This window comes from Saccostrea echinata, unplaced genomic scaffold, assembly GCF_033153115.1.
Source record: "Saccostrea echinata isolate AGI-Se365-2 ecotype Australia unplaced genomic scaffold, CSIRO_AGI_Sech_v1 ptg000009l, whole genome shotgun sequence".
Taxonomy (NCBI): Eukaryota; Metazoa; Mollusca; class Bivalvia; order Ostreida; family Ostreidae; genus Saccostrea; species Saccostrea echinata.
This window is the reverse complement of record NW_026889758.1, coordinates 30,622,159-30,636,421: the sequence shown is the minus strand read 5'-3', so window position 1 is coordinate 30,636,421 and position 14,263 is coordinate 30,622,159. Positions and strand designations below refer to the sequence as shown.

Below are 14,263 nucleotides of genomic sequence, written 5' to 3'. Positions count from 1 at the left end.
AATAAAAGATTGTTCAGTACTTTATTTTAGTCTGAAAAGTACATTCATATATAATGTTTTATATTTCAATGAATAGAATGACAATAAAGTAATTTTTAAAGTCTGTGTATTTTTGAGGGTCATTTTTGGAGAATGGAATGAGACATAGTGGACTTCAGTTCTAAAATTCATTTTTATTTTTAAAATTTTGTGAAATATTAAAAGAGACTATGGTTATAATAATTGATTCAAAACTATTCACATTTTATGGTATAAAATATTTAAGTAAAATAATTTATATACATGTACATGTATATATTTCAAGATTGGGAACTATGTACTTAAGGAATAACTGTCTTATTTTTTGGATTCATGGTGTGATCAATCGAGTGGCTTGCGTGATAATTTGCATAAACGCCGAAGGCGTTTATGCATAAAATTATCACGCAAGCCAATCGATTGATCATCGTCATGAATCCAAAAAATCTGACAGTTATTCCTTATATTTACATGCTCCTGCAAATTCCCGTGCTAATAGTCCCGCTTCTGTCTCTATTTGTCCCGCCCCGCACGTGATTTTTTTTTAACCGCGCCTATCGATGAACCAGTAGATTTATGTAGAAATAAAGTATTTTTACAAGTTGTAATTTTATCTCGGACAAAGACATTAGAAATGTAAATATAAGAATATAAAAACAAAAAAAGAAATCTTGTACATGTAACCTTTTCAGACCCGTGGCAATTGCATGAAAATGACTTTGGGATATAAAAACTAATTGTTTTGTCCGTCTATATCACTTATGACAGAATCATAAACTGCTCTAGAAATTCATTAGTTCAATGCTCTAGTTAAACAAACTATGAAATGCGATGATTAAATGTAAGAGCATAACAAAACATTCATGTACAATAAAAAGGATTTAGATGTCGTCTTAATGGATAGTAAACTTGGTACATAGTCATTCAATTTTCTAAATCCGATTTTTTCCCACAATAATAAATGAATAAATTCACTCTGCACGGAGTGATCTTTTTAAAGTGATCATCATAAATCACAGAGAACCATTTCCATATGCTATTTATTTTGTTTGAAAATCTGTTAAAATGTACCAAAGTTGGTATAATATAGAAAATAAAGATTTTTTTGTATTATATTTCAATATTGTTGCTTTGTTTTGGCCTACGATATGTTCGACTTTTATTCGTAATTCCTTAAGCTAAAGAATGACTCGGATTTGTGTTAAATTGTTTATCTATTCGATTCCCTGTTAAAGGAACTTAGTGACTCGTTAAAGAAAACTAGTAAGAAAAATTTACCTTTGATGTTTGTTATCGCATAGCCAAGAGCGTTAAACCATTGGATATCAAACATTTTTACACTGTATATCTTTATTATTTAATATTCGTACAAGTAAAATTTGTCTTAAACCTTATATGTAGAAAAAAAAAAGTGGTCAACATAAAACAATTAACTCTTTAACAAATCAAAAAGCAAATCAGATAAAAACGACAATGGTAGTATGAAAATTTTGCCGAAATTTGTTACACGTCTGTACTCCTGTACCATAAGCTAAGAATGTAATAAAGAAATTTTTTTAGCTATTCAAACTAAGCACAAACGACCTCTTTATGGCTGTGCAAAGTTTATCAAGAACTCTACTGAACGATGTGCTCAGATCAGAGTACTGGGGCACCCGTACAAGAAAATTAAAGTCAGGATCGGAAGCCAGATCTGCTGCAAATGCTGTGTTTTGTCGGTCCCCAATGGCGATGACCATCAGCTCAAAGTTGTTATTTTTCTTTATAAATTCTACGGCTTCTCTCTCCCCAGTCGTACTTTCGTCCACAACTAGCACACCAATTCTCTTCACATTTGAACTGACTGGGAAACTCTTATTCATGGATTTTAGTAACTGTCCTATACCAGGGAATTTGAGCTCTGTGAACAGTTTAGTATCACGTCCAAGTGGTACGTTGCTGTAGCGCGGACAGTTGTCAGTGATACGGCCAACATTCACTTTACCGGTCGACAGGTCGAGACTGGATACAAGTGTGTGGATAAATCGGCCAATTACTTCACTTTTCCTAAATCCAAGACTCGAAACGTCGTACGCAAACAGGACATCTGTTTCTTTGTCTCCACTACATGCTAAAAAGAGGTTGGAGACTCATATTTTTATTATATTTTTTAGAAAATGAAAATACATTTTAAATAGTCCTTTATTACTTGAAGAAGTTAATTGGCTATTTAAATCTGACCTATATAAATAAGGAAGAAACTTAGAAGGACCTTATTATTTTTTTTTATCGAGTAGATGTTATGTCATTGTTCATGTTCTTCCGTTACATCAAGAGGCACTTGTTTCTTTGTCCTATTTCTTTTTCTTTTCTTTTTTTTTGAAGACAAACATTTCGGAATATTATGAATCAGCTTAAAGAACAATGAAAAAAGAAATTAAAGAAAATTCCAGCTTTTCTCCCTTTTCTATTGTAATGATTTAACCTTGATTTATCTTTGTGAAAAACTTATGATATTTACCTATCCTCTAAAGAAATGTGTCTCAACTTCAAGTGACTTCTTCAAGATTAAAGCACAGTGATAAAATCAGGTCAAATATTGAACAAAAAATGAAATAGTTAGTGTTTATATCCTTTATACTTACTTTGAAGGTTTTGAGGTACGTCTGGTATAACAGCACATGTAGAGAGTACCAGTAAATCTTTAATTGCATGAAGACCATTAAAATCACTGACGTGGAAGACGTGCTTGCTATTAGGGTCATTTGCTATTCTCTTCAACTCTGTTTTGTCAACTTTGTTTCCAATACCAATTGCAAAGATAGTAATGTTTTCATTTCTTGCAAGCTCAGATTGCTCCATAGTTTTTCGAGGTAACCTTGAAATGCCATCAGTCATGACAATCGCAATTTTGATAGCACCGGGACGAGTGACTCCTTCTCGGAAGCCGTACTGGCGGACGAATCTGATGGCTTCATTTGTGTTGGTAACGCCTCTGCTATATGTAACACCACTGATCTGTCGCTTGAGCTCCGCCTGTGTACGTTTGGAGTCCAGAGCAACAACATTTCTTGTTCTGTTGCTAAACACTACCACTCCAGCTCTGATCCTTCCATGCACGTTGTCAATCTTTAAATCATCTATCATTTCATTGACAAAGTTAAGTTCTTTATCAAAGTCCACTTTCCAAATACTGCTAGAAGCATCTAGTACAAAATAAATATCTGCCTCCTTTTTTCCACAATCTGTCGAACAGAAATCAGTACATTTTACAAAATCGTTGTATCAATGCTTAAAAAAAGAGTAAATGTCACACTCATGTGTCAAGTAAATATTCAGACAATGATTTCTAAAAGTTTGCGTGTTTTTGTACTTGATAAAAGTTTATCTTAAAGACGTCTGGGTGTACTTCGACATTGAAAAAGCTGCTTTGTTGTTTTTTCTTTGTTATTTGTGTGTTGTTAATTTTGCTCAGTTGATTTTTTTTTCTTTTTGCTGTTGTATTTTAACCTGTTTTTTTTCTTTGGATCAGTTTTGTTCCTTGTGTGCTAACATTTCTCGTTAAAAAACGTGCTTCTTACATAATTTGGTAGATATGTTTAAATTTTGTTTTCAAATTTTGCTAGCATCTTCAACTGTGAACTAAAACCATTTAAAAAGACATTGAAAACTCAATACTTTTTTGGCTAATTTTTGACTAATATTTAATCTCCAAGGACAATTTAGATTTTTTTTTTATTTTCAATGTGTAAAACGTTTTATAAATATTTGCACAAAAATGTTACAATAAGTAATAATTTTTTCATGTAACAAAATTCATAAATGTATGAAGGGGAAAAGGCGGAGTACTCTAATTGACTGCTATTTACAATTGATATTTTGAGTTAATCCACTTTCATAACTTTATTCATTGTATATCTCCAAGGAAGACATTGACTACATGTATCCTAACTGTAAGTAGTCTAAGGTGCCCTTGTTCTCTTCCGTAAACAAAACACTTAAAATTGTGAGCAAACTAAAACTTCCTTGTGTTATCATCTTTATACATTCTTTTTTTTTTAAATAACTCTTACTAGGAAAAAAGCAATTGATTGGTATGTTAAAATCATCTTTTCTGAAAATCTCAACATAATCTCAGACATTGATAAATGTTTTGGAATAAGATATATCAGTCACCTAATATTTATGTATAAAAAGAAAACACAGAATACACGTTCCTTTTCTTTGACTAGAAACATCAGGGATAACGCATAATAAAATAGCCTCTTCTACGTCTTGACATTATGATATGAATACGCTGTGACTTAAGACACGTGGGTGGTGAAAACATAATTGATAATTAAGCTAAAGTGGTCCACTTACAGTCAGCGGGCTTGTCGCTGAAGAACTTGTGGTAATTATTGGTATTGGCTTGATCGTGATACTGGTAATAGTGCGACTTGTAGAACGCCGCTGGTACCAACACGTCATAGGATGCTTTAGTTGTGGAAGGTCGAGGTGTTGTGGTGGTGGTTGTGGTGGTCGTAGTGGTCACTTTGACGGAAAATAGAAATAATCTGATTTATAAAGTTACAAAACTATATTTATTATTGGCATTGACATCTTGTTGGCCTTTTCTATTTTTATTCAAAAATAACTTTAGTTTAAGAATTTAACTTACAGGAATATACTAAGAATTCAATGACAACGACATTCCTCGTAATATCACGACAAACGAGGTTTCTTAATTAATCTTACATTATTTTCTCTCAAAATTCAACCTTTGTTTACATTGGGACTACAATTATTGATTGTAATATAGACATGTACCACTCATTTTAAGAATCACAAATGTACGCACATTTACCACAAGAAAGAAAATGTTTTCATACAAAACAAATATTAAATTTTAATAGAAATTAAAACATTGATAAAAAACATATAAATGTTAAAACATCTAAACTAAGTGTGAGGCATACCTTCGCATGCATTCGATGGTAATCTGTCTTTAATACCACCAAGTTCTGAGTAGGATGAGACTGTGAAGACATGCTGTCCAATTGGTTGACTTCCAATACCTTCTAGCTCCTCAGCATCAAGGTATTTCCCAACACCTATGGCAAATATTTGAATACCCTTTTCTCTGGCAATTTTCGCAGCCTCTAGAGTGGATTCTCTATTTTGTGATCTTCCGTCAGTGATGATGATTGCAACATGATTAGCATGCGGTCGTCCTCCGTATCTTTCATTAAACATATAACCATATAAGAACTTCAGTGCCGCAGCAGTATTCGTGCGGTAGCCATTTTTGTGCCTGATGTACCGAATTGCAGTTTTCACCCTTCGTTTGTCAAGATATGATCGCAGATAAAATTGGGGCCAGAACGTCTGTGCAAAGGTTATTGCACCAACTCTTGTGTCATGTATGTCCGGTCCAATTTTAAATTCATCGATAATGTTTTCGACGAAAGCCATTTGCTTTTTGAAGTCCGGTCCCCAAATACTTCTAGACGTGTCCAGAAGGAAGACGAGATCAATACCCTTACAAGGGGCCTGTCCGTTTTCTAAAACTGTTATAAAATGAATTCTAGAGTTAATTACAACATACAAGCAACTTTCTGAATGTTTTAGAATTTGATTTGTTTTATTTCATAACTGTGTAATTGTGTTTTCTTAATGATCATAAATGATCATATTGCTAATGCTTGAATTTGTAGATTTTCTAAATGATTTGAATGATAAATGTTACCTTCATTACTGATGTTCTTGCTGGACTGAAATAAAATAAAATGAAACATAAATTATCAATAATTTTCAAATCAATAACGAAAAGATTATCACCAGAAATAAACTCACCACAACGTTGATCAGTAGCAAGATTGTTAAAAATTTACAAAGCACCATGTTCTTAAAAAGTCACTTGTATCGCTGAAGGCAAACAAAAGTCTTTAATTGACGAACATCGATGAATCTTTTTATATAACCATGTGATCTCTAAGTACCACTCACGTCAAGGAAAAAGAGGTGGTTATATTTTTAATGCAATTACATGTAATGTATGAAAAACATACATGTTATTGTTATGATGAATTTGTCTATTTGAGAACTCCTGAAGGATAGCAAAGATTATATTGTGTAGAATTTTTGTTCTGTTTTATCTGCATTTCTGTTAATATTCTTTTATTAGTGTATGTTATAATAGAATCCAAAAAAAGATGTCAACATATAATTTATCAGGTTTTAAAAATATCAAAATCCAATATCCAGTAAGTCACCCAAAATTGATAAATCTAAATATTATGAAAGAAGATATTATTCGTGTTGCATGTCAACTGGACTACAATTAAAAGAAATTACCACCTTATTTGTATAATATCATAATATGACATTGTTTTGTAAATAAACACTACACCAGTTACCTACTCTCGTCTGACATCTATTTCTTTGTCCTTTAGGCACGTAGAATCGTTTTTCTCTTCTTCAAAGAGGGGAATGAGCAACCAGATATTAATTATCGAACAAAAAATGCCTGCAAAAACTTTCATAAACAAAAAAAAAACAATATAACATCAACCAAACCACCCACCCCCACCCAAAAAAGAGAGAAAAAACAAACAAAAAAAAAGGAAAAAGAAAGAAAAAATGCAAAAATAAACAAATAAACACGGAACAAACCAAAATTAACAAAATACAAACAAACAAAAACCACAAGGACAACAACAACAAAATAACCAAAACAAATAAAAGGATACATGTATGTAACAATATCACACTCCCTACTGAAACTGGAAGATGGGATAGTCTACCAAGAGAACAAAGGACTTGTACTACTTTATGTGATCCTATTAATGAATTTCATTTTGTTTTTGAATGTACATAAAAAGAAATTAAAGAGGCTAGGTTAAAAGATACTTGTACCTCAAATTATCTCACATACAAATCCAAATAGGGCCTACAGAAAAATTTCAACAAGTCCTGTCAACAACAAACTGTTCAGCATTGATAAAAAATATGCAAATTGTTGGTTATCAAACGAATCATAGATGGAGATAATTGACTTGAATCATGACATGTTCATTATTATTATTATTATTACTAGATGAAATCCCGCGCAAGCGTGGGGGAATTGAATATATACCATTACCGACAGAAAATATGTTGTAGTTTCTACTGACAGCCTACAGGCTTATAGCAGGAAGAAATACTTTGTTCAAAATCCCGCATGAAGTAGATGTACATGTACGTCTCCACCCCCACCCACCCCCATTTTTGTAAAAAATTAAAAAATAACAATTTCATTAATTGACGTTTATTATGAAACCTGCTATACTATGTCATGTGCATTGTACTTCAGATGCTCTTATTTCATTTCCGTCAAGGATAATATCAGCGAATATACACATTTTACTGATAAATTTATTTATTTTTTGTCTTTTTTTGGGGGGGGGGGGAGGGGGTTAAAAATTCACAGGTACTTGAGTCTTGGTTCATAAATATGTCTGTACCTTATTGATAAGTAAAAAATATACTTTTATTTACTTTTTTTTTTTTTACATATCAATAAGGTATACATACATATTTATAAACCACGCAAGACCCAAGTACAGGGTCCGTGTAAAAATTAGCTTATAACGCCCTATGAATAGGCCGAGTATTTGATACAAAGACTGTACTCAGAAAAAAACTGAAATGTATTGATTAAAACACAAAATTTTACAGTTTTAATTGTATTTGAACAATACCTTATTCATGAATTTTCTCTTTTCATGTAAGCAAGTTTATTACGAAGTACAAATTGTACTTCGAGTTCGTTGCCACGATGCTTTCAGTAAGGAATATAGGAATATAAATTATATATACAAATTTTACCGATAAATTTATTAGAAAGCCTACTACATATATGTATTTATTTAGTTTTTCGATATATAAAGATATTCACAACTTATAGTGTTATCAATGATTTGCCATTTTTCCAATGACCATTCACACAAAAAAATTTTGTTTATGTTCTTGCAGCTATAATCGCCTCGTTTTTCTTATTAACATCGGGCTCGATGCTATATGATGTTCTAGAAGCTTCCTTTAATATTAAGATCGGTGAATGACAAAAATAATTTGGACATTTCCCATTTTAGTTGGTTATCACAATCTTTTTTCTTTTATATCATTTAAATCAAGCTTTGATTGAATAATTCAGTGTTGACGTTTTATGAAATAAATAAACAATTGCTTGTTGTCAGTTTCATTAAAACTTTCCAGTAACCTAGATCCGCCAACCGGAAACGCCACTATACTCACGTTTTTGCTATTTCATGGCTGTTTATAGAAAATAAAAGTAGACTTTTAATTTATTGTACGATACTTACTATGCGAGTGAAATATAAATATAGTTTACGGACATCATCTTGTATATAGTGTATTGTTAGAGGAGTAAGTAAGAACTCTGGTGCACCTGTTTCGGAGTTTATTTGCAAAATTTATTAATTTATATATATATATATATATATATATATATATATATATATATATATATATATATATATATATATATATATATATATATATATATATATATATATATATATATATATATATATATATACACAGTGTATATATATATATATATATATATATATATATATATATATATATATATATATATATATATATATATATATATACATATATATATATGTGTGTGGGTGTGGGTGAGGGTGTGTGTGTGTGTGTGAGGGTGTGTGAGGGTGAGTTTGGGTGTGTGCGAGAGGGTGTGTGAGGATGTTTGTGTGTGTGTGTATCATTTCCTACCTCCTCTCTACAGTGTACGTTTGTACATTAAAGAGAATAAAGCTATTGTCATTGAAGGTTGATAAGTTAACGTTTTCATATATCTATTAAGCTGATTTGGAGATAATCAAGATTCTCCAGATTAAAGTCGTTGGAGTAATTAGTCATTTTGTGACGTGTTAATTACTGTTTAAACACTATGTCGTTACCAAGTATGTCCTGTACTAATTAAATCATTGCTGAGTACTGAGAACTGATTAAAATGTGTATCTTACTCCATGTTTCCTTTTGGAGTCATCTATCAAAATGTTTTATTAATAAACAAATGTTGTAAATTAAGTGATTTTTTAAAATTAGTTTTAATTATGGGGGCAATACAGAATAAACTTTTGTGATATATCAATATCTGGTTTGCCAAAAACTATTCATATATATCTATATGTCTATAACATATATGTTTCATATTTTTCTTGCCTGTTGGAATTAAAATTAGATATTTATGGTGTTCTGACAAACATGAAATAAATTTCATTGACGTCGTGTTTATTCTTCTTCTTTATGAACTGAACCAACCTGAAAAAAATATGGCAAGAAAATGTATACATGCAATTTATCTTGCAGTTAACCGATTGGCAATTCATTACTCGATTGCCATCCCTTACGGATAAAGAACAATAATCAAGCTCATAGTCCATTTAAACAATGCAAAATCGGGAGCAGAGCAAACATGGACCTCCAAAAACATCGGAGGCGGGATCAAGTTCCATGGAGGAGTGAGCATCCCCTGCCGACCGGTCACACCCGCCATGTTCTCCTTGTCATGATCGGGAAAAACGGAAAAATCCGTAGACAGTTCAGTGTGTAAACAATGGCCTAATAATTAGTGTGAAAAACCTCACTCAGTATTTGACTCAATGATAGATTGTATTTGCTGACAAGGTCATTATTTTGACCATAGAACTTGCCAATGATGAATTTAAACGAGGCTGCTAATATCCTTGTTTCATCAACTTGTGTGTCAATAGCTTTCCTCATTTAAGAAATTGCTCTTGCTTATCGAATCAACTGAGAGATATAAACTCCATACGGTAAAGTCAAGATGTAAACAGGTAATGACTGTTCTTTCGGAAGACCTTTAAATCTGAGGTCCCCTTTCACGGTAAGCGTTGGCACTATAAAGAGTCCTCACTGCTCAATGGCCCTGAGTGCCGAGTATAGGTCTAAATTTGAAGCCCTTCACCGGTATATGGTGATGTCCCTATATAAGGGAAAAATTCTCAAATGGGACGTAAATCCTAATATCAATGTTAACTTATGTATTCAGATAACACTTAATCTTTCTCAATCTAATTTGATCAGATCTAGAAAGAACATAAATGTTATGTTCACATTGAAGTCGGGTGCAGGTTAAATAACTTTTCATAACTGTTTCAATTAGACGTTTTGGTCTAATGTTGAAATTAAATGTTAAGCTCATTTTAAGGTCGGGTGCAGGTGTACTTATATCACCGGTAGACCGATTTCTACAATGTTGAATCTCCGCCAATCAGAGTTAGGAATTATTTAATCATATAATAAAACTTTTTTTTCTCTGGTCGGTACAATGACCTTGTCAGCAAATTCAATCTTACATTAAGTCTAGAGTTTTTCATACTAATTGTTAGATCATAATTTACACACTGAATTGTCTACGGATTTTTCTGTTTGCCCGATCATGACAAAGAGCATACGACGGGTATGACCGATCGACAAGGGATGCTTTCTTTTCCATGGTACCTGATCCAACCTCTTAGCGGTCCGTGTTTACTCTGCTGTGTATTGTTTGAATGGATCTTTGAGCTTGATTACTGTTCGTTATCTCCATATTTCATATAAAATCCAAGCTTTGGTATTAACTTTTTTAAAAAGTTTGAATTAGTTTTCGTCGTCCACGTCTGGACTTGCGGTCCCATTGTTTTACATAATAATTGTAGCTGTAAAACAAAAGTATTTGATGTTAAACAACTGTTTTATTCTTATATATTTGATAAAATGATAAACAATCTTCAACGATTATTTCGATATAAATGATATTTTTTCTAGTTGTGGAATCTCTAATTCTATGTATTAGTTATCAGATTGAAAAAGATTTAAAAAGAGAATTTTCAAAATTAAAATAAAACATCCACTATTAAAATGTGACTGTTACTTTCCAGATTCATTTTTCAGTAAAACCTGCAATCTTTAATGCAAACTCTTCAATGAATTTTGCCGTCAATTGCTCTGTTAATTTCTGACAAGTTGTTTGCATTTCCTCAGCTGCACATTTAATCAAGTCTGCTTTTTCTTGTTCTTTTTCTGCCAGTTCTTCTTCGAGTTTTCCTTTTTCAGCCTCGAGTCTAGAAATTGCTTCTTTATTTTTCTTATCCTTTTCTTTCAGTTCACTTATTTGATTATTTTTGAGTTGAATGCGTGTCTTTAAATCTTTAATGGAAAGTTCCAAGTTTTTCACCTTCTCGGTGTGTTTCTTCTCTGCATGAAACACGCAGATATATTAAAGATCAAAGGAAAGGCAATCAATTTAAATGAGTTTTAGTGCAATCTTAAATTAAAATGTCTCTTGCATCGAAATGACACATGACATATTATGCCAAAAGCAATTACCATTATTATAAAAATTAGAGATTTAAAGTTTGAGTAGTTTGACAAGTTCTTTATTAAATGGCTTCAAGATTTTTTTTTCCAAAAAGTCTTTCGTTACCTTCGTCTTTCGGAATAATGCAAACGTAGTGCTGTTTGTTGATCAAACCGATTCTAATTTCTCTCCCTGTAGGTTTTGTAGGATAAAATATAACTTCCTCTTCTGACGGGTAACAAAGAACAACAACGTTCACCGAGAATGCATCTGCGGCAAACATGACATAAAACGGAAGCCAGGTATAAATAGCTGGTTCATTTTTTGTCATATCTTTCCATTCCATCGTTTTGGAAAACTCGCGCAGTATCTGACAAAAGAAAATTATATATATATATATATATATATATATATATATATATATATATATATATATATATATATATATATATATATATATATATATATATATGAATTGGATTGCATGGAATGAAGAATTGTTTTTCTTTTTCATACCTTAGTGCTCTTGGTATTAGAAATGCACGTTTTAAGTGTTTCTTTAAGGGATTCCCAAGATGTTAATGTTTTATCCAAAGTTTTTCTTTCTATTTTTTCAATCTGTCTTTGTAAAGCAGTTTGAAGAGCAACGAATAACGAGTTTGGTCCAAGTTCCTGCCTGGTAATGTCTGATCTGCATCGATATAGTATTTCCAGGGATAACTTATCCAGCCATTTTATTGCATTCCCATCGTCAAACAATCCCTCTTCTGGTTTGTAATCAATAAGAACTTGTAATCCATTTATATTTTCTTGGAAGATAAATTCTTTAATATCTGCAATAAAAGAGGCAGTTTTTGATTTGTTTACGTTAGTCACATGCATTTTACATATATTTTCTTTATAAAATAAGAAAATACTTACCTTGCTTTTTAACAACACATAACCACGCCATTACTAAACTGCGGGCTTTCTGATTTTTGGTCATATTCTTTCTTATACTACACAATGCATCTAAAGAATTTGCTATTGATGGTGGTGCCGTTGGAATAAGATTTTCCTTATAAAGTGACATCCACAAGCCATGTATTTGCTCCTTATTTTTAAAAGGTGTTTTTGTTGTCAGTTTATCGAACATTTCATCGAGTGTTTTAGTGATTTGTGAGTGCCTTACATCGGTTTTTCCCTCAGCCATTTTCAGAATATTACTTCTAAACACATATAGTCATATTCTCTCCGACTTTCTAATTTCTTGATTTGCTTTTATGATCATATTGAGGCTAATTATACAGCTTCATTTCGATTCGCAGAGCTCAAAATAGTTCACAATATATCCTTTAAATTCTATCATTAATAAATTTAAAACCCTTCAATGCATGCAAGAGTTCATTCGCGATTCCTGATATCCTCATGTCATATTATGTATATACCTGTAGTTGTTGCGAGACACATATTCATGGTGAAGTTAACTTCGATGAAAGAAGAGACTATGCAATGTCTAAGTCGTTAAATTTTGTCATGGTATGAATTATCAGGTGACTTAATCCATTTTCTGTTAAGATGAATAAAGGTATGTGCATTTATTTGTTATGTCATAAACTTTCCGTTAAGCAAATGATAAAAAAATATTTCTTATCTTGATATAAAGATGTGGAATACACTCGACAACTAATAGTTTATTGTTCAACCATTGATTCTTGTCAGCTGAAATAAAAATGTATCTACAAAATGCTGCATTTATAGTCACACATGCAAAATGGGGAGACATCAATTACAAGTGTAAAAATAACACAATATTTTCTGTCTTACTATAGAGGAAAATGCCAAGGATGAAAAATCCAAAATGATTATAGAGTAACGTAGAATATTCTTCTTCGATGAACAAAAAAGTTGTGATTCAAATGCTTTAAAAGAGTTAAAAATTCGCCTTTAACATCATATACCACAGACTCTACATGGAAAGGGAGCAGAGTTTCATGAATTATTTGAAGCATTAGCTTATGACGGGAACATTTGTTAAGGAAACTATGACTTTCTGCACAATGCTTTATCAGAAATTGATCAGACAACAGCTGCAAATAAGATATTTTTTTAAATCATGTGCTATGACATTGAACTATCTTTTCTTGAAATGGCATGACTATAACTTGCATGATTTGGTACATGAAAATTAATTCAAAGGTAGAAGGTCAAAGAATTTCTATGCCAGCTCTAGCATCAGAAGTGCATTTTTTCTGTCTACATTTGCTCATTTTTTTGTATTGATGGACCCTAACTTTGCATTATAAAGAAAATAATACAAACTCATACTAAGTCAAGTTGAAAGTCAAAACTCATAGTAAAGATGATGGTGAAATCAAGAGCAACCCTAGCGCTCGTTAGTTTCACCTTAGGTTTCTTATCATTTTTGAAATTTTAATACGTTTTTTATACTTTGTAAATTGAAAAGTTTAATTACCTAGAATAAAGTATCTTCCTCTACTTCTTTAGGTTCAAAATGTGAAGATAAATTGACGGAGATCTCCGGAAAATGGGGAAAATCTAGTATAGAATCAGGAGAAAATCCCTCGACTTTTGTCAGTCAGAGAAGTTATTCCAACATTTCGTCATCTTCATCAGAATATTGTGTTGTAGAAAAATATAGAGAAGATCCTGTTTGTCATCCACCATCAACAGTGGAAAATACGGACATAGAGCATATGAAATCGATATTGCTGCAATATGGCAAAGAGCAAGTTGAACGTTATTGTAAAACTTTCAAAGAAGAAATGGAGACGAAATATGTCAAAAAAGAATCTGTTACTCAAGCACAAGCTGCAATAAATAAACAATAAAGTTAGAATATTTAGATTATATATATGTGAGGGGTTGGGCACTTCTTATGGACAA

General features: G+C 31.8%; 3 protein-coding genes across 3 annotated transcripts; 1 reads left to right on the top strand and 2 right to left on the bottom strand.

Moving 5' to 3' along the window:
- Positions 1 to 7: 7 nt before the first annotated feature.
- On the bottom strand, positions 8 to 5,895 carry LOC133182201 (cartilage matrix protein-like). The gene is made up of 6 exons (XM_061316954.1): positions 5,833 to 5,895; positions 5,726 to 5,750; positions 4,956 to 5,546; positions 4,360 to 4,530; positions 2,643 to 3,242; positions 8 to 2,128 (listed from the first exon to the last, which is right to left on the bottom strand). Exons 1-6 carry the CDS (start codon positions 5,878 to 5,880, stop codon positions 1,575 to 1,577), a joined length of 1,989 nt encoding a protein of 662 aa, XP_061172938.1. The 5' UTR covers positions 5,881 to 5,895; the 3' UTR covers positions 8 to 1,574.
- Positions 5,896 to 10,886: 4,991 nt separating this feature from the next.
- On the bottom strand, positions 10,887 to 12,205 carry LOC133183574 (DNA ligase 1-like). Its single transcript, XM_061318513.1, has 3 exons — positions 11,894 to 12,205; positions 11,504 to 11,747; positions 10,887 to 11,274 (listed from the first exon to the last, which is right to left on the bottom strand). The coding sequence occupies exons 2-3, from the start codon at positions 11,721 to 11,723 to the stop codon at positions 10,961 to 10,963; spliced, it is 534 nt and encodes a 177-aa protein (XP_061174497.1). The 5' UTR covers positions 11,724 to 11,747; positions 11,894 to 12,205; the 3' UTR covers positions 10,887 to 10,960.
- Positions 12,206 to 12,817: 612 nt separating this feature from the next.
- On the top strand, positions 12,818 to 14,233 carry LOC133183573 (uncharacterized). The gene is made up of 2 exons (XM_061318512.1): positions 12,818 to 12,944; positions 13,865 to 14,233. The coding sequence occupies exons 1-2, from the start codon at positions 12,935 to 12,937 to the stop codon at positions 14,206 to 14,208; spliced, it is 354 nt and encodes a 117-aa protein (XP_061174496.1). The 5' UTR covers positions 12,818 to 12,934; the 3' UTR covers positions 14,209 to 14,233.
- Positions 14,234 to 14,263: the final 30 nt, after the last annotated feature.